Source organism: Pinus tabuliformis, chromosome 4_1 (genome assembly GCF_031772625.1).
Source record: "Pinus tabuliformis cultivar Carrire ecotype Pingquan chromosome 4_1, CPIR1, whole genome shotgun sequence".
Classification (NCBI taxonomy): domain Eukaryota; kingdom Viridiplantae; phylum Streptophyta; class Pinopsida; order Pinales; family Pinaceae; genus Pinus; species Pinus tabuliformis.
In genome coordinates, this window is record NC_142303.1 from 740,043,919 (window position 1) to 740,067,838 (window position 23,920).

At 33.3% G+C, this 23,920-nt stretch overlaps 1 protein-coding gene across 1 annotated transcript; it reads right to left on the bottom strand.

Moving 5' to 3' along the window:
- Positions 1–13,492: 13,492 nt before the first annotated feature.
- LOC149178271 (uncharacterized) lies at positions 13,493–17,389 on the bottom strand. Its single transcript, XM_089423587.1, has 3 exons — positions 16,634–17,389; positions 15,508–15,791; positions 13,493–15,005 (listed from the first exon to the last, which is right to left on the bottom strand). The coding sequence occupies exons 1-3, from the start codon at positions 16,836–16,838 to the stop codon at positions 14,106–14,108; spliced, it is 1,389 nt and encodes a 462-aa protein (XP_089279713.1). The 5' UTR covers positions 16,839–17,389; the 3' UTR covers positions 13,493–14,105.
- Between the last annotated feature and the right edge of the window lie 6,531 nt (positions 17,390–23,920).

Below are 23,920 nucleotides of genomic sequence, written 5' to 3' on the forward strand. Positions count from 1 at the left end.
AAAACTTCTCCAGCTCTGCCTTACCATGAGTCCAATTCAGGTTAGTGTCATCGACAAATCTTTTCCACCAAGCTGGCTTCAAAGGGTATGAGTCAAGGGCTTTTCTTTCAAAGTACTCCATGTATAAGTTGGCAACAATAGGTGAGAGAGGGGAGCCCATGGCGACACCAGATATTTGCTCATAATAGTGATCCTGAAAACTGAAAAAAGTGGACAGTAAACAAATCTATGCAAGCTTAGCTGTCTCAGGATTGGTGGCCATCTTTATAACATGAACAGCTTCATCTAGAGGAATCTTTGTAAACAAAGAAACCACATCAAAACTTACTAGAATATCGTCTTTATCCACCCTTTTATTCTTAATGAGCTTTACAAAATCATTTGAGTCTTTTATAAAAGAGTCTGTGTTACCAACCAGAGGTTTCAGGAGCTTAGCTACATACTTAGCTAATTCATAGGTAGGGGAACCAATGGTGTTAACAATTGGTCTAAGAGGGACCCCTTCCTTATGGATTTTTGGTAATCCATAGATTCTAGGAATAACCTCACAGGAGGGAATTAGCTTCTTTTTTATTTTATCATCCAGTCTGGTTTCCATGATGGCTTTCTTGACTTGTTTCATCACCTTGGGAATAGGGTTGGAGTTGACTCTTCTATAACTCCCACAATTTAAATGCTCATTCATTTTATGAATGTAATCTTCCTTATTTAACACAACATTGGCTCCTCCTTTATCAGCTTTAAGAACCACTATCTTATCATTATTTTGGAGACATCTAAGAGCCTCTCACCCCTCTTTATTCAGATTACTCTTTGGACGTTTGGATTTCAACATAGCTAGGGAGCATTCTTGTCTTAATATCTCTTTATTGTTTGATGAAAGGCCTTGAGTCTCTTTATTTAGATCTTATCAAATTTAATATTATTATTTTTTGTTATTATATTTTATTATTATTTTTTTTTGGAAATTCATAGTATAGTTTTTTTTTAAGGAAAAGGGCGTAATTTTATTAATGAAAATAAAATTACATGTAACATTTGTAGATAACCAAGCATCACCAGGCCATTAGCCGATGATAAGCATAAATATATAAAGGAAAAAATGAAAGCTAATATATAATGGGTGAAAAACTAAGTTTTCCTCCCATTTTTCTTCTCAACCTTGCGCCAACCCCCTTAAGACGACGAAGTAGTGACAAGAGCGAGTTGAGTCTCATCAGGACTAAGAATGTCTTTATCTAAATCTGAATTGTCTAATGAATGTGTACGCTTGTACCTGCAAGGTCCCATTGAATTTGGCATATCTGTTGTTTGAACCTCGTTTTTCTATGATTCCATGGGTTCTAGTGTGTGCTCCCCTTGGGTTTTTGGCAACTAATTGTCCTAAGTTCCCTTCGAATCCTGAGCGAAATCCTCTTACTTTTCTGGTACTTGTGATGTTCTGTTGTTCCCAGGATGTGGGCAATCCTTCTCAGTTGCATCTTCCTTGACTTCTTGTTGGGTTGGATGGAAGTTCCATCCTTTTGGTTGCTTCCCATTCTTCATCCTTCTGACATTGTCTTTTTTGGCTTCCAGGCATATATTTTGGAGATGCCGAGTTTCTCTATAGATTGTACATCTGAAAGTTGTGTTTTCATAGTCAAAAGTTTGAGTCTAGTTCATCTTCTTGTGGATTAGTTGAATACGGTCCAACAAGCCTTTGCTGATGTCTCCATCCACACAAATCCGGGCATGTTCATAGATCCTTTCATCCAATCTTTGGGAATGCATCTTGAGGTATTTCCCAATGTTGTTCCCAATACATGAAAGTATGCTCTCACCTGAGAAAAGAGGAGGCAGATTGTGCAAACGAATCCACACTGACATTCTAGAGATGACCACGGTGTTTGCATCGAAAGTAGTGAACCAAGGAGTGATGAATAGACCCGTCGTTCCCCAGAACTATGGCCCCTCTTGCAATATACAGTCTCTAGACTCTAGAGAAGGGAGTTTTACTATAAAAAAATCCTTTAGAGCAGAGGTGTATTTCACAATCGAGGGACCAGTTGGTCAAAATCCAATGAAAGAGTTCCTTAGGTTTTGGCAAAAAACAATTAAATCGACAAATAATAGCTTTTGATTTGAAAGATGCACATTGCACATCTGATTCAGAATCATCTATATTTAGTTTTAGGGTTGAGTTCATTAGCTCCACTATGCATGGGCCAAAGCTTGAACCATCCTATTTTTTTTTTTGATGTTCCATTCCCTTGCAGAATATTTTTAAACGAGGGGCCTTCGTTCATTTCATTCTAATAGACTTCTAATTTTTTTGATGTATAGATCACGAAACCTTTACCTGCATTGTAAGGTTTTTTTACAGACCCTAGCCCCCCTCTTAATCTCAGGTTGAGGACAATGGTGGATGCCATTTGTATATAATAATCCTACAAAGACTTGTAATCCTGTAAATCTCTTTTTGCATATGTGTTGGATACATAACATTCTGCATAATGGATTGCTTCATGAAAAAAGCACTATCTTCTTGTCTAAACCAGTTCGAAGGGTAAGCCCCTCTAGAGATTTTATAAAAATTTGAAACTGGAAGGGTTTACCCTAAACCGGGAGCCATCCTCCCACATGTTTCCCCTAGGCCGTGTGATAGGGGGAAGTTCAAGAGCCACTGTGGGCGAACAAAGTGGATGATATCGGTCGAAAAATCTACTGCCAACACATCAACTGCCAAACACAACAAGCGGGCTAGCTGCATCATGGGAAACCTTGGAATGAAGAGGGATTACTTCTAATAGAGACTTAGAAATAAACAGACTGCCTCCTCTATTTTTCTAGAGTCCAAAACCACCTGGAGAAGGAAAAAACCATCGTTCAAGAAGTCAAGTGATCGGAGCAGGTAGATCATCTGACCATTGCCCACTACTAAGCTAGAAAAACCATTGAGAACCCTCAGAAAGACCCCCTGTGACATGCCTTGGCAAACAAAAACCAATACCCAAAACCTGGGTCGTGCCCAGATGCAACCCTTGCTTGGCGCGCAACCTAAGCTCGAAGTAACATGAGGAGGGAAGCCCGTTGGAGCCACTAGGATTCAAAATTTTTCTGGATCAACGAACAACAAAGTACCCACATCAACCTAATCAACATGTGAGAACATACTACCAAAAGCCCATAAGGTAATAATAAACCAGGTAGACAAGGGGAGGATAATGAAGCCGCATGGAGCAAACAACTCCATTGCCTCCATGAAACGTGATCACCATGACCTCCCTTTGAGCCATCCAAAGAACAGAGCAAGGCGGCCACTCAGAGAAGCTCATGCTTGCGAATAAAAAATCCTAGCTCCATTATTTCGGTAAAGATCAATATATATTCATTACTGATCAAAGTCAACATGCTTTACGATACATATGATGTTACTAAAATTTGAAAGATCATACAAATTAAATAAGTTATAATAGTTAATTAAAAAAAAGAAGTAATATATAAGTTAAACGTATATACATTTATAAAACATATAAGAAATTCTTAATCATGGAGATTCATCCCCACTTTACTATGGATATCTTGAATTCGTAAATAGACTTTGTCACAGTACCATAGGTCAATACCATGGCTTATCAATACCACATGTTGAGAAAAAAATAACTCATTTCATACCAGCTTTGTTCATATGACATTATTTTAGCTTCACCAAAAAAATTCATAACAATTTTGAAGATAAATTTCATTTTTTAAATTAATCAATTTAATTAAAAGGGAGAAAAGGGCATAAATTCCTTAGATATTCTCAACCTGTAATTTCTAAATGCTACTAAGAATATTTTAATATATTTGAGGAAGGTTGAATCTTTGTCAACCACTTAATAATTATCGATAATCAAGTTAAAATTAGTAGAACCATATTCAATAATATCCATGTCATCTTGTAGGCTTATGAGTCTGCCTCTTTTTCTTTTTTGGGATCTTTTTTGCTAGTGCGCATGAATTTAGTAAGTGACTAGTTTGATAACAAAATCTACATCTAAATGGCATGTTTTCATAATACAAAACCTAGCTCTACTAAAAAAATTTATGTTTCAATTTCATATGATGAAGCAGATCTTTACTAAGCTCTATCTCCACACAAATTCTAACAAAAGTAAAAATAACTTTTTATGTTCTATAAAGGGCTATCTTTTTTTTTTTTACCAGAGTGTTTCCAATATCCTCTAGGACCTGATGGTGCCAGAAGGAAAGAGAGAAGTTTGATAATCTCACCCAAACATGTGCTGTTGTTACCATTATGGTTGTGGCATCATAATCTGGGAACCATGGGTTAATAAGGTTCCCAACTCTTCCCCAAAACCATGGTACATCATTTAGGAATTTCTCAATATCTTTGAGTGTATCAAATTGAACTATGAAAAAAACTTTGTAACATATTTAGATATCATAGTTGGGTGTCTAATAAGAAGAAACTCATTGGTGAAAATCTTCAAATTTACCTTTGTGCGTTTAACTTCCATGATTGTTTCTTGTTCCATTTTTCCACAATGTATGTTCCTAACATATATTAGATCTCATCAACAGAAATGACAACCTTCCCTTTCACTGCATCCTTAAAAGAGAGATAGAGCCATTAAGGTTTCTGAAGCCTTTAGTTCCATCTTGGAGCCTCAGATTTAATATTATGGTAGATTTCTTACAATGGCATAAATTTTTAGCTATAGCAATTTCACTTCATATAGAAAACATTGAAAACTTGTTGGTACCCAACTTGTTTTGAATACTTTTCTTCTTGTTTTCCACTAGATATGAGCCCTCGATCATCACGGGGATCTTCCCTTTAAAATTTTAATGAAGATAGAGAGTTTTTTAATCTCTTCCTTTGGTTGGCTAGATCTAAGGGGAGGGAAACAGATAGAAGGGTAACATTTGATCAATTAAAGCTTGTGGAAATTTCCACCACATCCTCTAGTTCCACTCACAATTGTCATCAAATAGGTCTTTAATTACTTGTTTATACTCTGATCCATTCTTAATTTCTTAGATCAAGACCTTATGTAGGGGGACTCCACAACGCTGAATCCACACTTTTCTTCATGGACCAAAATCACAAAACTATAGTTTGCGACTATTTCACCACAAGTTGAACCCCAAACCACACAAATCTGCTGCCATAGAAGAGGTTGAACTCAAGATCCACAACCCTTGGCTCCCGAATAATGGCATAATCAATCTTTGATAAAGAACGTAAAATGTGGAGTAGAGGATTTATCTTCTCAATATTATGAATCAGTTAAATAAGATTACATTGGGGAAATCAACAATAAATGACTGCAGTGAGATTGAACTAAACTAGACTAACTGAAACTACACTATGAGACTTGGATGGATGGTTTTGGAACCTCGCAGGTGGTTGGAATTAGATTCTCCAATAGTCCCCCTTAATTACAATGACATAAAAATTTAATTAAGTTGTTTGCTAGTCTATGTCTGAGCTAGGCTTACAATGTAAAAAATTGGCTTCAACTATATTTGTTGTTTTTCTTCTCTTCTTCCAAATTTTGTAGCCTCTAAATTGTTTCATCTTTTTGTTCTTGTAGCAGGCTTCAAATTTCGATTTTTTCATTTGCTAGTGCAGGTCTTCCATTGTTCCATGTTGTCTAAACATGTCCTAGGATTCTTCAAAAATTGGCTTGTATGTGGGTTATTGTCACATATTATATTTTGTAGTGTTTTTTCATCATCCATCTTTTGTTGCAATATAAGTCCATAATACAATCTCATCTCTTCAGGACTCTAATACCTAAAAGTTTTATTGATATTTTCTTCATCAAAGTTATCTTCAAGGTTCATTATTGCAAACTCTATTCAGACTCCATGAAGATATGGTGTTGCAAGCCATGTTTCACGAAAATTTAACTCTTCTTCATAATCATCATTTTTACTTGCACATTGGAAATCAATGGTAAGTGTAAAATCATTTGTATGACCGCATTGGTTTTGTTCCTTCTACTTTGCAATGAGAGATTTCTCCTATTGCACTTCCTACTCCGTCTCTTCCTTAACCTCTATTTTATTTTTTTGGGCTTCCTTCTTTGCCTTTGCCTCTATCGCTGTCTCTTCCACCTTTGTACTAACCTGTGTTGTTATAGACATGTTGTCTTCCACTTGGTTTTTAGACTCAAGTGGGCTTCTCTCATTGAATATCATCATGTCTATATGATGTTTTTGCTGCATTAGCTACAACCATTCATCATTAGGAAACAAATCTTCATCAAATTTAACATTAGAAAATTGAATTTCTAGACTAACCATAACATTGGTTACTTCGATGGTAGCTTCATTTTCATCAGCAAGCACTCTTGCTGAATTCACCAAATGTTCATCCACTTGTGGTTGTGCATAGTGGGTTTCACGAGCATCTATGTGCTCTTTCTCTGCTTCTTCTACGAATTATTCACACTCATCATCAAATGGTGGTTGAGATCAGTGGGATTCACCAAATTTTTCATTTTGTTATAGATCTAGTGCTATAGATCCACCTTCATCTTCAAGTTCTAAAAACTCATGAAGAATGCGTTTATTTTGGAATTTTATTGCATTCAAAATATTATTTTTAAGGTGCATCAAGAAAAGGTCTTATGTGATTTTGAAAAGGGTTCATGCATTTTAACAAAAGGCTTGTGTAATTTAAAAAGGAAGGGCTCTCTTGAATACAAAAAACATTTAATTTTTTAAAAAGAGTATTGTTTTAAATGCTCTTGTATTGCTTTTAAAAAGGGCTTCATTTGAAGTTTTTTTCTTTTTAAAGGCATTCAAATTTTTGAAGAGGGCTTTTAAAATAAGGGGTAGTTGTTTAGATTAGTTGTGAGCATTGAAATATTATTTTAAAATGGAGGGTCAGTTTGTGAATTTTTTTTTGTGTGAATTTTTTTTTTCTTGTAGAGAATTAATAGACCCATTTTTAAGGCTGGGCAACAGAGAAGCCACCATAGATGCATTTTTTTTTATTGTAGGCAACCACTATGTTTGCAGGTCGATTTGTTTGTTGAGCCACATTCTCACAGTGCTCAACAAATGGGAAAGTCAAGAGGCTAAGAAGGTCAAAACGACAACAAGAGATGTTTGATATCTTTTTAAATTTGGAAGTGAAGAGCTAAAAGGACTCATTTGCGTTGACATACATAAAAGAATCTATCGATGACAACATTCTTCTCCTAATTTTAGATGCCAAGGCAACCAAGCAGGGCATCTAAGGAGGCCTGGGATACCCTTGAGAGGTGTTTTGTTATAAGGGATAGCATTGAAGTTGAAGGTGAAGGTGGATCTATAGCAGAATATCTACAATGAGATGAAAATTTTGACTTCAACTAGATTTGATTTTCTTCTTCTCTTCTTCACATGTGCAGAATTCAGAGTGCTTTCGCATTTTCTCCTCAGCCTCTTGTGACCCTTTCTTCTTCTTTGCGAGCCCCAAAGAAATTTGAAGCGCTTCCCTCTCTGGAGTCTTATGCAACCTAGCGCTCTGATACCATGAGAAAGAATGAAGAGAAATAGTATAGCAGTGGATTTCTCTTCTCAATATTACGAATCAGTTAAATAAAATTACATTGAAAACATCGACAATAAACCAATGCAATGAGACTGAACTAAACTAGACTAAATAAAACTAAACTAAGACACTTGAATAGACAACTTTAACACCTTATGGGTGATTCCAATTAAATTATCTAACAATCTCATATTCATATTCAAACACGTTGTGTGTACATATCTCAATAAATAAGAAAACCTAACGCTCTACATTATTTCCTCTGCCTCATCTCTCCAAAAATTTAAATTATCTCTCGCATCTCATAATAATAATGTCATTTTATCATGCCTGAAGTATGGCACAATTTTACTGCCCAAACAAAAAAAAATCACGTTGTTCTCTACTTCAACGCGAGAAGTAACGTTTTTTAATTTTTTTAACTCGTAAACAAGTAACCATTAAATTTAAAAACTTTATTTATAATTATTGAAATTTATTATAGTTTAAACATATATACACGTTACGTATTTTATATCATAGAATAAAATAGTATGATTTTGGAGAACAACCTCATGGCGAGAAGTAATGTTTTTTATTTATTTTTTCTTGTAAACTAGTAACGATTCAATTTAAGAACTTTATTCATAATGATCGATATTTATTATAGTTTAAACATAGATACACGTTATGTGTTTTATATCATATGATAAAATAGTATGATTTTGGATATTTATCTAATGGTTATTGCGTTTATGTAAATTTGATTAAAAATGTAAAAGTTTATATTTCTTTATTAAAATTTATTTAATTACATTTTATTTACATTTATACATTTAAAATTTCAATTTTCTTTTTTAATCAAAAATAAAATTTATTTATTTAATAAAGAAATCACTTCTTAAAATTATCATGATAGAATACAAAGTAGAAAACGTAAGTGGTAAACTCACTTATAATAATATAGTTACAAAGTATACCTAGAATATTGCAAACAAAATCAGTATGACTCTTATTACTTAACCATTAAAAAATAATCATCAACTCAATACTTTTAACCTTTTTCTTGTTTGTTACTTCTTCAAACCCGATAAAGAAAGATGGAATGGCTACCTATAAATGATGCTAAATATATCTAGATTCACAAAGGGGACCATTCCTACTTTGAAGAAGTTGTTTCATAAATTCTCTTTATTACACTAAAAAATTTGTCAAAATAATCCATTATGTTCTAGAGGAAATACTAATATCCATATCTTCTTTGTTATCATATAAAGATGAAGTGGTTTACTTACTAATACGAGTAGGTGTTGATTTTCATTTAATAATTATAATCAATTTAAAAAAAACCATTCCTTGTCTATTTCATTTCCCCTACTTATTTAGTATGTTCACAATACAAAGACGACACAAATATCATATATGTCTTCCTATATCATATATATAGCAAGGGGATATTGTATTCTCGCAAATTTTTTTCTATTTCGGAAACAATTTTCTATAAGATTTTCAACCATCTATAGATTGATATAAGCGGGAGCATATGTATAATCTAACCAATTATTTTTGAATATCTAACTTGATCTAGATACTAAAGGATTTTTTTAAAACTTTACTAACTAGGGAATGCCCAAAATGTATTAAAAAACCAAGGATTTTTTAATATCTTTAATATTCTTAATAATTAGTGAAGGACCAAAATGTATTGAAAAGCTATGCAAATAAACACAAACTAGCACTCTAGTAATAATCCTATGATAATAATCAAAGTCTAGTCCACCATGAATTATAAAAGTTGTTTAAACTTCCCAAAAGCTATGGAATCATGCTTATAAATTTGCTAAAAATTAGTATGATAAAAGAATGGTATAATTATAAAGGAAAAATAGAATGGACAGAGATTTCACATTGTTTTGTTTGAGGTATATAATACATTAATATGAAAATAATGTAGGATTCCATTTTACATTAAATAAATAGGTAGTTATGCTTTTTTCTTATAAGTAATGTAAATGGTTGAAACCCACCATTATAATATTTATTATTGGTTGGCCATCATGCCTTACAATATAGTAACTAGAAATAAGTGAAGTGTTCAAGACATTGAGAATGATAAAATGATTCTTCATTGTATCTCAAAAAACACCCCACTGTTGGGTGATCAAAATTCTAATATAAGAACAAATATTTACTAATATACTAACCAATCAATTGGGGGAGATCCTCTAATTATTTACCCTCAAATAAGGTGGTATTGCATCACAAAATGAATAATTAAAATGCATCCCATTTTTTTTTTGTAAGCTTAGGTAGATCCTTTTCTTTTTATAATAAACAAGCTTAATACACTTACAATCCATAGGTGACCTTAGCTTGCCCAGTGGGAAACCAAGAATTTTGGCCACCTATACATAACATATGCCATCCAAAATTGATAAGTTTGAAGTCTTTCCAACCATGCTATGTAAACAGAACTATTGAAAATACAATTTTTATCTACTGTTCCAATACCCATGCAACTATATAAAGAAACCTGCCGCTAAAAGGAAATAATGTTCTGAGAACAAAAGCTCAGTCTACTCATCTGGTTCATCTTGATCTGGTTCAACCATAGCTGGGTCCGCTGCTGAGCTGCCATGCACAGGAGTCCTGTTTGCTATACTAGGGATGTGTCTCTCTATGTGATCCATTCACATATCTTGTTTGCAGAGTTGAAATTGAATAGTCTGCAAGTATTTTTTATAATCATGCATGTCCCTGGTTATTAGAGCCATACCCATTGAGACTTGCTCAACTGCCTTGCAAATCAACCGCTTCATGAGCCAATATAAGTGCAGCATCTACTTGAACTGAGACATCCTACCTCTCGTGTTGCCAGGGTCTGATACCAGATCCCACCACTCTTCCATCTCCTCCTCAGACTCTTCTTCCTTCACATTCTCTTCCATTTCGTCAATTATTTCCCTGCTGCCTTCATCTGTGTCCCTCATATATGCTCTAGTAGCTTTGTATATTGTCTCGTCCATTGAGCGACGACCTCTTCTTTTGATAGGGGTGTTACTGCCCTAAGGCCCCCGACTATTACTTGTCTGGCCTCTGCGACCTCGAGCACGACCACGTCCACGACCGCGGCCTGAGCTTGCCATATCCCTGCTCCCCTCTATCTGTTCACAGGACGAATAGTAATTGGTTAGGATAAAATCATCTTCCGTCCAAATACCCATCCACTCAGGAGTTTGCTGTTTGTGGCTGCACTTTCCTATTCCCAGGTCTCCTGGGGGGTTATTCCCTCCCCTCTCCCTATTCCCCCTTGCCTTCTTCTTACTCAGACTTTTCATACTAGGCTCACCGTCACCTACGCAGTCCCCCACTATAGTTCTGAATTCCCCCGCTCAGGAGTTCCTCAGCATGGTAAATCCATTAGTCAGAATCTCAGAACTTTCACCACTCTTCCCATGCACTCTAGCTTCTCTCTTGTTCTCGCCAGGTATCTCCTCTTGCGATGGTTTTGGCAGCTTTCTAAATTTCTCTTTCAGTTCACCCTCCCAGCCCCTCTTTCTTTCTCGACCTGAGTTTCCATCCCCTACCCAACCTCCTTGCTAGCTAACTCTTCCCATACTCACCACCCGCACATCCTCTCTGCCCCTCTCACTGGCTCCCTTTATTTTCAAGGCTTTAGGCTCCTCCTTGCCTTTACTATAAAAAACTATGCCCTTACCCTTCTCCTGCCTTGAAGCCAAACTCCCAGGCTCTGCCTTCCCTTGGGACCCAGAGTTGGGACATAACTAAGTTCCTGCATCTGGACCTTCCTTCTCCCCCCTTCCCCTCGCTCCAACCCCTCCCAACATTCTACAGAAAAATGCGTCCCAATTTTTATTCAAAGAAGAAACATAGGTTTTAGAATTTAGCTACATGTATAATAATTTTCTACAAAGAGAGTATCATAAATTAAATGTCATATTTGTTAATATTTGGATCAAATAAATTCCAATCAAGATCTTCATGAAAGATTCGACACACAAAAACTTCATCAAATACTTTTTATATGGACAATTTTTTAATCCTTTTACAAACATAGTCATCTATAAAATGAACTCACTAGGATACAAAGAGCTCCCTGTCAAAAGGCCTCTCTAGTGGTAAATCACTATTACTATAAAAAATTTCACACGGAAAATGATTTCCTATGGTTTCTACAAGTTGAAAAACAACCTTATCACTAGGATCCCATATAGTAATAACTGAAATGGGAATTATATCTTCCTTATGTTGAGGGTGATTTCCTCAACTTGAGAAACACAACTTTTAATGAAAGACATCAAGGACCACCGAATTCTTTAGTGAACGTTAGGCACATGGCTTAGCCTCTTTGATTTTGTATAAAAAATAGAAAAATATTAAAAAATACTTTGAGAATTATGAAATATGTGGCCCTATGATTGAGAGAATTGTTATGTAAATAATAGCATTGCATCTCATCCAATCTGCAAGTTCCCCAATCTAACTCCCGCTTACTTGAAATACTATATCTAAAAGAAACATCTTGTTAGCGCTCAAAATTTTGATCAATAATAATAAAATCTAGAAGACCTTTAATCAAAATGAAGTAAAAAAACATTCATTAAAATGTTATATCTAAATGAAACTTGCTAGTGACCCTCAACCTTTTAATTATTGGTAATAAAATCTACAAAAGATATTGATAAATATTAGTTAATATACTCTAAAATCTCCTAGATCTAAACATTGCAATATTTATATTTGTAATTCTTTTATAAATATATTTTAAATTGTTTAACTATATCATTTTAATTTTAAAATAATATTATAATTTATTATTCAAAAAAATATATAACTTATAATTTTATACACATGAAAATTAACATTCTATTTTTTTTTATAAATATAAGAGTATTATTATATATTTTTAAGCATTGCCCCACATATATATATATATAAATTTATAAATATAAGATTATTATTATATATATTTTTTAAACATATATTTATGCAAATTGAATATATATAATTATCACTATTTTCTCTACTCACAAAGGTAAATTCAAATTTTCATATTTATTTTATAAATCAAATGTTAAAGTTGAACTAATATTTTTCCTAATTAGTATGTACATTTCCTTTTCCTTAATAAAACTCTTTTCTACATATTAAATAAAAAAAAGCAAAATATAAAAAGAAAATTGTCAAATACATTTTGATAGCTAATTTTTTATTTTCTCTAGTTATTAAACCTGAAATCTATTATTGAGTCGAGAGGTTTATTTTACAATCCAATATAATGTATATAATGTATAAGGGTGTCTGTCCTCATCAAAGCTGAAATTTTGCTCATATCCCTCAAAATAAATATTTTAAAAATCTAAAAAAAATAAATAACAACTATATAAAACATTTAAATAATATTACCTCATAAAAATAATTGTACATGAAGAAATTGGATCCCTCTTAGGTCATGCTAAATCCATGTTTAAAATGATTCCGTATTTAAAATAGATCCATCATAATATTTAATTTTCCATTTATAATTATATTAAATTCTAATTTTCAATTTCCCCAAAATATTGAATTCAAAACACTAGAAATTATTAACTTATCCTGGAATTAAACTTAATCATGATAAACCCACGTTCCATAATCATACTTATACTTGATATAATCTCCTTTCGTACCATTAAATGTTTCCAAGACTTAAATGAAAAAAAAAATCAAATTGTTTACCTCTATTACACCACCATTTGCAAAAACATGAAAACGTTGTAGTAAATTTTGCCTGGATTTGAAAGTTGTTGACTTGCTTGTATGGAATTAAATTCTTTAAAAGTTGTTCACTTGATTGTATTGCATTAAATTCTTTAAACTCTCAAGCATGGCGGCACATCCCATAAAATAACATTCATATATTATATAAATCATATTTACATTCAAAACGGTAAGTTGTTAAAAATTTAAGCAGCCAGTTCTGATATGAACGGTTCACATTCTTCGATCTTTCTGTAGAACCCTATTGTGACAGATCACATCAATTAACCCTAAAAGAATATATTGAAACTTATATCGAAACTTTTCAAAGCGTGTCTCTGACAACGACACCTGACTAAAAATGTGATCACTGTCTCCAATGGCTTCTCGTCTAGCTGGAGAATGATTATCTTCATCTGCAAAACCACCCTTTGCATTCTTGATAAGACTTCACATTCCGAGGGAGTTTAAAAATTCTGTTATCTTTAATTCATAAACATGTTATCTAACACATATTAATATGCAAAACAATTTTCAGTCCCAAACATAGAAAAGCGTCATTAACTGTCTCGCCCCAGACCATGTACGTTCTCATTTGCTGTGAATTTTTTCTTCAGTTCTAATCCATGATAGAACAACGCCCAGAACCTTTACCTACACGGTTCGAACCCTCGTCAGATCAAATGGATGCTTCAAAAATCAGATTGCTCCCATGTTTCCCAGAAACTCCTCCCCTCAAACACGGTATTTTTCCAGCCTTCCTCTCCTCTTCTCTCTTTTTTTGCTGAAACTAGCTGCTTCTACATATACAGAACGCGTTCTTGGGATGCTATTAAAATAAGTTCTCTCTGATATTCCAGAAAGAATCAAAGTCTACTGGAGGTGCTGCAGAAGAATCCAGTTGATCAAGTGCTTGATCCAATGGATTAGAGACTGCAGAATTCATTTCATCGTTCATATGTGTACTCAAGCAGGAAGCCCCATTCGCCTCTCCGTTAGGCTGAGCCAATACCTTTTGAGAGAGGCCATCGTTATCCCACTGAAAGCTGCCGACATGATTACTAGCACCCATACTATTGTCGTTGATTATTGCTTTATGATGTACAGCAGAGCTCGAAGATGGTTCCATTGAACTTCCTTCATACTGGTTGGCCAACACCTTTGAAGCTGCGTTTGACGAGTGCAGAGAAGAAGAATATGCATATGCCGGAAAGCCCATGTTTAAGGAACTAGATGGTAGAGGCATATGCGGATTCAGCAGTAAGCCTGGTAGCTGCTGGTCCATCATTGAACTAATCTGATCGCGTCCCATATTGGATAATGACATCAGTGCAGCTGGAGGCATCACATTCATATGAATCCTTGGGTCATTGAGCATGAGATTCTGCATATGTGAAAAATGCTTCATTTGTCTAGCCATTTCTGATACTCGATCAGAGGAATGAGGATAGCTGGAAATGTTTGTAGGTTGAAACTTTTGAAAATTGGCCCTAGGTTGCATGGGCGTGGAGAAGCAGGACAAGTCATGACCATTTGCAGAAGTGCCCGAGTCGCTTTCAATGGATCCTGCTTCTTGATCATTCATTGCCGTTGCGTTGTAAGGGGACTCCAAGAGTGAGGGCAAGGATGGAGAGCCGGGTAGATCAAGGTATGCGTTTCTGCTCAGCAACCCTATGGAACTCCTCCTCCCGCTTGTACCCTTTTGAAAAATTCTGCACACTACCCAATCATCCTGCACAAGGTCCAAGCATATGCACATCAGATATTTTTGTTTCTGGGTTGATTATTACACTATTTTGTTGCAAATAGAGGTCTTTTACAGCCCAGGTGGGAAAAATCCTGTATTTATATGTATATGAAAATATGCAGTGTGACAAAGAATGGAGAGAAAATATGGAGCAGAGGTGAGTTTCTGAATATTTTAAAATAATTTAATGGTTGAAAATATCAGCAGTGAGACTGAACCACAACTCGACTCGACTGGACTAGACTGAACTCAACTAACTATGACACTTTAGATATAAATGACTCCTCAGATAAATGACTATAACACCTAGATAAATGACTATAACACCTGGTTGAAATTAAAATTTTCTGACACACTAAAATCTACACTTCAAATTTAGTTTTATGGCTTCCCCTACTCACTAATTACTAAATGAAAACCAAAATGATTATGGAATATAATGAATGTATAGAACAGATGAGCATATAATATGACTTAAATTACTCACGTTACAGTTTTTGGGTAAGCAATGGTAGGAAAATTTCCCCTCCAGACGATACTCGTGCATTATCCATTCGGTTTTCTCTCCCTTGGGAGCTCTGCCCCTGTAGAAAACCAACGTTTTCTTCATTCCAAGCAGTGCATATGACAGCGAATTGGAAATCTCTCGATCCTTCCCGGTAGTTTTCCAGTATCCAGCCTCTGTGGCTCTGTTGGTTCGTAGGCCTGTTGGATACTTGCGATCCCTGAGGTTGAAGAAGTACCATTCCTTCTCTCCCATTTTAGCTTTCCCTGCAAACATGTGACCACGAATTCTTATACAAAATACTTAAAACATGAAATCAACAACCAACACCAGTACGATACATAATAAATCGATGCCCTTAATGACAACAAATGCAAAGCCGGAAATAGGGAAAATGAACACAAAATTGGAAGGGAGCACTCTTCTCATTATTTAAAAGTCAATTAAATAAGAGTACGTAGGCTTTTTCTCATCATTAAATAAAACTACATAGACCATAAGGAAACTAACAACATTAAATGACCAGTGAAAGTGATAAGGAAAAAAACAAAAATTAATGACCACAGAAAGTTTTAACTAAACTCAATTAAATTCAAGTGAAACAAAACTGACAATAACACTTAAAAATCAATTAAATAAAACTACATAAGGTTTTTTTCATCATTTAAAAATCAGTTAAATAAAATTACATACGCCATTAAAAAAACAAACAAACAATAAATAGGGAAAACAAAAATTTAAAGAAAGAAACAACAACAACAAAAATTTAAAGAAAGAAACAACTGATTAGAAAAAGTTCCAACTAAATTCAATTAAATTTTAGTGAAATAAAATTGAATATCAGATTTAACACAGTTAGGATAATCTATTTAGCGAGGAGTTTGTCGAGAAACTAGGAGAATTTATTTTGAAATTTCACAGAAAAAATTGAATACATCAACCAGATGAATCTGTCCGATAAGCTATCTTTAAACAATCTATCCCATAAGCTATCTTTAACTTCAAAAACTTTAAAATAATTTCTTTCTTCTTTCTTTCTTCTCAATGGTTAAAAGTATTACATAATACAATATTCTATAATGGTAACCTGCCATGTATATCTACCTACCTGGCAGATCCCAAGGCTCACACTTGTTCAGGTCCGCTTCTGCAATTGCACAACCGGTGAAGCTGCTGTCCAAAATCTTTTTGGTGAGATAGTAGCTAACCAGTTCCTCATCCGTCGGATGAAACCTAAACCCTGGTGGCAGATGTCTGTGCTCCTCGCCCTCGGCCTCCTGGGCATGACACATGGGATTCAAGTTTGACTCCATTCCCAACTCTTGTCCTAAAACCAACCACAAGGGAAACTACCAACTAATTTATTAACACAACTGCAATATTTTGGTTCGATGGACCGAGATGATTACTGAAACTATCATCATGCCGACGCGACAGGCGGGCACAGACCCATCAATTCAAAAAATAAAGCCCACCCAGGATAAATTCTCGTGCCCTCCTGTCTACCTGATCAGATTCTTCATACTAATGGAAATATAACGGCAGTAATCCGACAGCTTTGACTGTTGTTACTATAGACTTATAGAAATATTTCTGTAATGCACTATTGCTACAGAGGAACAGAAAGGAGTGTGGCCATATTATTCAGGGACACTACCGGATATGTGTTAATGATTACAGTCCAAGCCCAATAGACCTCGCTGTCAAAACTCCATATACACAATATGGACACAAACCTGACACAGGAAACGCATCAAATGAATATACACACAATATATACATCTGTATCTCTATGCTTCCCTATAGCTTTAACGATCAAAGATAGAGAGGACAAAAACTGCGGCCATGAGAGGAAACAGAAATAGGAATCAGAGGCCCTCTCCCCAATTTATTTGACGGGTCAGACTTCATTAAGCCGTGCATGACAAGATATTTAAAGTTATTTATCGCCAAGAAAATGAACAACTTTATCAACCACAATCCCAAATTTTACCTACCCTGTCCACTTTCCCCTCTAAATTTAAATAAATATCGGGTTTTTCCTCCTATTTTTGGGGCTCTATGCTTTTATTTCTGTTTTAAGATTCACCCCTTTTTATGGGGTCCCGTAACTAAGGAAGAAGCTAACCAGTGGATCTGTTCTTTGAAATCTTATTAAATTATTTTGTTTTCAAAGGTCAGTGAAGAATGAGATGCGACGAAAATTGTTTGTGATTTTTTTCTATTTTCAAAACTTGAATTATAATTTTTTTTCTTTCTAAAATCGATAAAACCAATAACTTTCTATGTAATTATATTTAAATAGTTTTAAGATAAAATTTATTATTATATTTAAATAACTCTTTGACAATATTTATTTGCAAATAAAAAAACTTGATAGACTCTGGTCACTTTGAAGGAATGAAACACGGCCATTAACTCACCATTGCTTGCCGTCGAAAAAATTAAAGATTGAGCAATTGCTCATGAGAGTATCGCCTTCCATATCATGAAATTTATTACGGTATTTTTTAATTGGTTGATTTTTATAATTTTGCCATTTATTTTCCTAGAGTATTTTACTATTTAATCCTTTTCAAACTAAAAATAGTTATCTAAAATACTTTATATTGTAACATATTTTATTCATGGAAGACTACCATTATTTCAATCCACGCAACTTCATTTTTTCATATAGTTTGTGTTTATACTTTTGAAATTTGTAGATGCAAGATAAGAAATTTTTTGGATCTGATTATCTTACGTGTGTTTCTTATTAGTGATTATCTATAAGTGGCAAACATAAAAAAGTTTATATTTAAAAAAACAAGGATTTAAAGTAAATAAAATTAAAATGTAAATGTAAATACTTACTTTAAAATACTAAAATATTATCATTATATTTATATGTTTTAAGTAAAGTTTGATTTTTTAAAACGTATAAAATAACATTTACCATATAAATTACAATAAATGTCATTATAAAAGTTATACAAGTGATAAACTGAATGTAGTGAAACATAAAAATTCACTCAAACACATAAAAAAATATCAGATTATATAATAATTTTCGTAATCCGTTTTCGTTGTTTTTTCTTATCACATTCTATTTTATTAAGCTTTTCTTACAACCACCCCCTATTAACTATCATTATAACATTTAATTGAAGATATTCTCCTAAAAATGAGACCTATCTCTTTTTATAATATTAATAATTTGTTTTTAAAAAAATAATAATTTATTGGTCTAAAATTAAGTGTATAAAATTAATCCTTTATAATAACATGAATGTAAATAATAATTTAATAAAAAATTATTGTTTTATTAGCATTAAATTTTATATATTATAATGAAGTATAAACACAAAATATTATAAGAAATGCACATAACAATGTAGTTTACTCATTCTAATAATATATATTATTTTTTGGGATTCAATTGTGTTAAGTAAGTCATTCATCTATGACCATTTCCATGAGAGGTAGTAGTAACTAACTAATTTCTCATGATTTTTAAATAGTCTACTTAGCACTCATTGCATCCGGTGATGCTCACAAGGTGAAGAAGTGGGATTGAAACTAGTGAAATAAATCTTATAGCATCAATCATTACTTCCGCAGCTTGCACCCGGTAACCAGGACTTCCTGGGAGGTCACCCAACCCAGATCATCTTTGGCTCAAGCACGCTTAAAACCGTAGCAAGTATTGTGTCTCATGAACCATTCAAGTAGAGTTTCCTTCACTCTTTTGAATTAAGTATTGGTGGTTTTCGCAATGCATTATATTAGATATCATTTTTTGGGATTCAAGTGCGTTAAGTAAGTCATTCATCTATGACCATCATCAGCGGATGTAATGAGTGCTAAGTGGACTATTTAAAATTCATGAGAAATTAGTCAGTTATGACTATCTCTCATGGAAATGGTCATAGATGAATGACTTACTTAACGCAGTTAAATCCCAAAAATAATCATATCTAATATAACACACTGCGACAACCACCAATACTTCATTCCAATAAATTAACATTTTAAAATTAGTGTTAGTATCCATTGTAAAAACATTTAGCTTCAATATATTATTCTTTAAAATAAAAGAATAACTATTTTTATTATATTTTATGTATTAATTCCTTTTCCACATTCATGTTAGGTGGTCATAGACATATTTATTTAAAAATTAATTATTAAAGTGAATGCATTATTCAAGAAGATAAATAAAAGGGCATGCTAGGTGGTCATGGACATAGTTATTTAAAAACTATCGTTCATGGATTTTTCTCTTATCATAACTACACTCATTTCCCTCACTCTTTTTAAAATAGAGTTAATATTACTCATAAAAATTAAATTGATTATTTATCTATTTTATTATAATTTAAGTAAATTTATTATATTAGTAATATAAAATATATTTAAATTATTTAATTTTTTTTTAATTTAATATTTTATAAACACAAAATATATATATATATATATATATATATATATATATATATAATTATAATTTTTCATTTATCTAATTACATTTCATAAGATAATTAATTGATCCATACGTCTTCATTGTTTAGAAAACTTCCCTATCCTTCTCATATTTCCAAACTTTTAATGTTATATTATGTAACTATTAAATTCCATTTCCTAAGATAAAAATTTGTGATAATTAATTGAACTATCAAAGCGTCACCTTTTTTTATAAATTTCTTTATTAAAATTATATATAACGTTTAACAAAATAAAATACATTTAAAACATATATAATATTTTTCCCACCGACATTTTATGATTAACTAAACTTTTAAGCCTTTATTATTCGTTAACTAAACTAAAAAAAATAGTCATACTTAAATATATATACATAATAGGCCTAGTATAGGTATTTCAGCTGTTAATTGAGTTCTCAAACTTTGATATTACTTTACTTGAATACTAAATTGAAAAGCAGGTTTACACACACATACGTGTTAGGTTTAAATAGGAATAGTTTACACTATCATAAAAGTCAATCATTCTTAACTATGTTCATTATATCAGCCATGGTATACCTGTAACACGTTTTGGATTTTTCCATGCAATGATTTCAATTATAAATTATTAATTTTATTTATATATATATATATATATATATATATATATATATTTTTGAAATCGCAATATTTTTTTAAGTATGGTAAGGTTATATTTTTATAATATCTAATAGAACTAATGATTTCATATCAAAGAGTATTTTAAAAAACATCTAATTACTTTTTATTATCACAATTTTCAAATGTAAATTGTTTAAAGATTTTATATGTAATAAAAACACATTTAATATATTTAATAAAAACACATTTCAACGAACGAAAAACTATTAACATTTAATAAAAAAATATTTAATAAAATTCTTACCAGGAAAATCCAAAATGTCTAATAACTAAACAAAGTCATTAATATAAATGATATTTTGACCTCGCACCTGCTATATTGTTTCTGAGTCTTAATGCTCATCAGTTGATTGAATTCATATACAAAGTTCTATGTTTTTAAGAGCAAAGATCATCGATCATAGAGAAAGCCATTTGTACTAGATACCCTATTCACTTATTACTCGGTTTACTTGTTTAGCATCAAGTACATTTAAGTGCAAACTTTATTATAGAGAAAGCAATTTGTACTAGATACCCTATTCACTTATTACTCGGTTTACTTGTTTAGCATCACATACATTTAAGTGCAAACTTTATTTAGAATGTACGGTGAAAAATAAATTGCACCCGTCTCATCCTCTTGATAATTCTAATGAATTTGTATTTTTTGGATTTTATGGAAAAAATGAAAAAAATAAATATTTAAAAAAGAAAATAGTGACATTATTTCAAATTTTTATCCATAAAAAATTTATTTTTCCTAATTTCTTTAAGTGATATATACATAATTTTTTTAAAACAATATATAATATATAGTTGAAACTAAGATATTTTACATAACATGTGCATTAAGATATTTTATTTATAGAATATATTGTCCATATAGAAGTGACTTCTTTGTTATTAATAGATTTTTAAGGATACATCAATATTACTTAATCGATCCTCATAATAATCCCTCTTATGTTGAGGAGGTTTTTCTCTGAGCTTTAAGTTTCCCTCTATTACCGCCTCTGTCGATTGGTTCAATGAGCCCCGAGGAGTCGGTGACACCCCCTCCACCCTTACTTGACTCCTTTGTCGATGTCGCCTTCCAATCGTTGGTGGCTTCCCTCCACAAGCACGCGTGGCTGACGATAGTTGCGTCAAAATTTTTAAGTGACACAATTAGATTAAGAATGTTTTTTTGTCAGATGGAGCACGTCAAACCTCCCTGGCTTATGCTGAGAGAGCATGGGAAGGTAAATTCATAGGTATGTGGCCTTCTCGAAGGTCGATAGAAGTTTGGAATGGGAGATCATGGAAGCCAGTGATGAAGGGAGAGATTGTTCTCTTAGCGGTAGGTAATAGGTTCTTTATTTTTATGTTTTAAATAAAATAGGACATAGATGTAGTATTTCAAAATGGGCCATGCTTCTTCAGCTCTAGAAGAATGTATTTGAATAAATGGACTCTAGACTTCAATCCAGGCAAGCACATTCCCACTGCTATTCCAGTGTGCGTCAAACTTCTGTGACTTCCAATCTCCATCTGGAGTGATTACTATCTCAGATCTGTTGGCAATGGGCTGGGGAAATTCTTGGACAAGCTTGAACCCAAAGGCTCCAAATTCACCTATGCCAAAATATGTGTATAAGTAGATTTGGAAAAGGATCTGCTGATGGAAATCAACCTCAATATGGGGGAATGGAAGCATATACAAATTTTGGACTATGAAAAATTACCTTTCAAATTCATACATTTCCATGATTATGGCCACGTTGCTAAATACTAATCAAAAGATGGGAAAGGTAAAATTTTGGAGGTTTTCATTGCTCAGGAGGAGCAATGGCATAAATGAAAATTAGCTCTGAAAGGAAAAGGAACAATTCCAAAGCCTCAAGGAACGATAGCCAACATCACATCTCCTTCCTCCTAGAATCACTCCAAAGTTTTAAGTGATGATAAATTGGAAACTCCCTTCCAACAAATCGAAGGGACAAGCATGGAGGAGCTTTTGTTAGTTGAGAAAGATATTGTAGTGGCAAAGAGTAATTTGAAGGAAGGTGGGTGTGTAGCTACACCTCCAAAGACTACCCTAGCCCTTGACAACTCGAGTATCATCCTTAGCAGTATGCATAAGGACACATAAAGAGTTATCACCCAGAATATGGCTCAAAATTTATCCTGGGAAGATGAATGTAGCATTTAGGAAATAGACCCCTCAAAGAGAAAAGGAAGGCCAACTAATAGGGAACAACGAGAAAAAGAAGTTGAACTAAACAAAAAACATGTTGACCAAACAATCATCTTAGAAATTATCAAGGGGAAAAGGATAAGAAAATAAGGAAAGGATGTGGATTCTCCCCTTCCAATCATAAGTAATGAAAGAAATATCCTGGAATATCAGGGGGTTAGGAAACCCTGCTAAAATCCTAACAGTAAGAGACATAATCAATCAAGAATCTCCAATGGTAATGTTTCTACAAGAAAAAAATTAGAGGAAGTGAAGCTTCTAAGAACAGCTAAATATTTATGGAAAGATTTCTTTGGGTTCATCCAGTCTTCTAGTGGAGCCTCTCGAGGACTCGATATCTTTTGGTCAAAAAAGAGTTTCACCCTAACTGAAGAAATAAATATGAAATCCTGGGTGATGGTTCTCTCGGAGGAAAGAGATACAGGGGAACAAATCCCCTTCATAAATATTTATGGCCTAGTTCTATATAGTGAAAAGCTCAAATTATGGGACTCATTAGAAGCTCTAAAGGAGAGAAACCATCATTCCAATAGTGTGATGGGAGGTGACTTCAATATAGGACTAAATATCGTAGAGAAAAGAGGAGGGAATTTGACCAGGAATTCGTTCACAGATAGAATGGAGGAAACAATAGAGAGATGGGATATGATAGATATGGAGCCCAAGTGTGGGAAATATACATGGTCCAATAGACGGTTTGCTGATCATTTTATTGCAGCACGCTTGAACCATTTCTTGATACATAACAATTGGCTCCTCAAAGGCCTAGATTTCTCTTCAACTATTGAACCACATGGAAGATCAAACCATACACTCATCATGATAATCTTGGAGAAGACTAAAACTTTCATACCACTACCTTTCAAATTGAATGCAGATTGGTGCCTCTCTGAACAGGTTGGAGAACTACTTAAGCGGACTTGGATATCTCCAATTTAGGGCTCCCGAAGTTATGTCTTGGAATCTAAGATCAACGATATCAAAAAAGAGTTAAGGAAGTGGTTGAAAGAAAATTACCAACCCCTAGGAAAAATAAGGAGAGACAAAGTTC

What these genes read in the sequence shown, in the direction of transcription:
- LOC149178271 (XM_089423587.1), bottom strand. Translation starts at nt 16,838, where the DNA reads ATGGAGTCAAACTTGAATCCCATGTGTCATGCCCAGGAGGCCGAGGGC. An exon ending in TGAGCCTTGGGATCTGCCAG is followed by an intron (nt 15,792 to 16,633) that starts GTAGGTAGATAT and finishes ACATGTTTGCAG; the next exon opens with GGAAAGCTAAAATGGGAGAG. An exon ending in GCTTACCCAAAAACTGTAAC is followed by an intron (nt 15,006 to 15,507) that starts GTGAGTAATTTA and finishes GACCTTGTGCAG; the next exon opens with GATGATTGGGTAGTGTGCAG.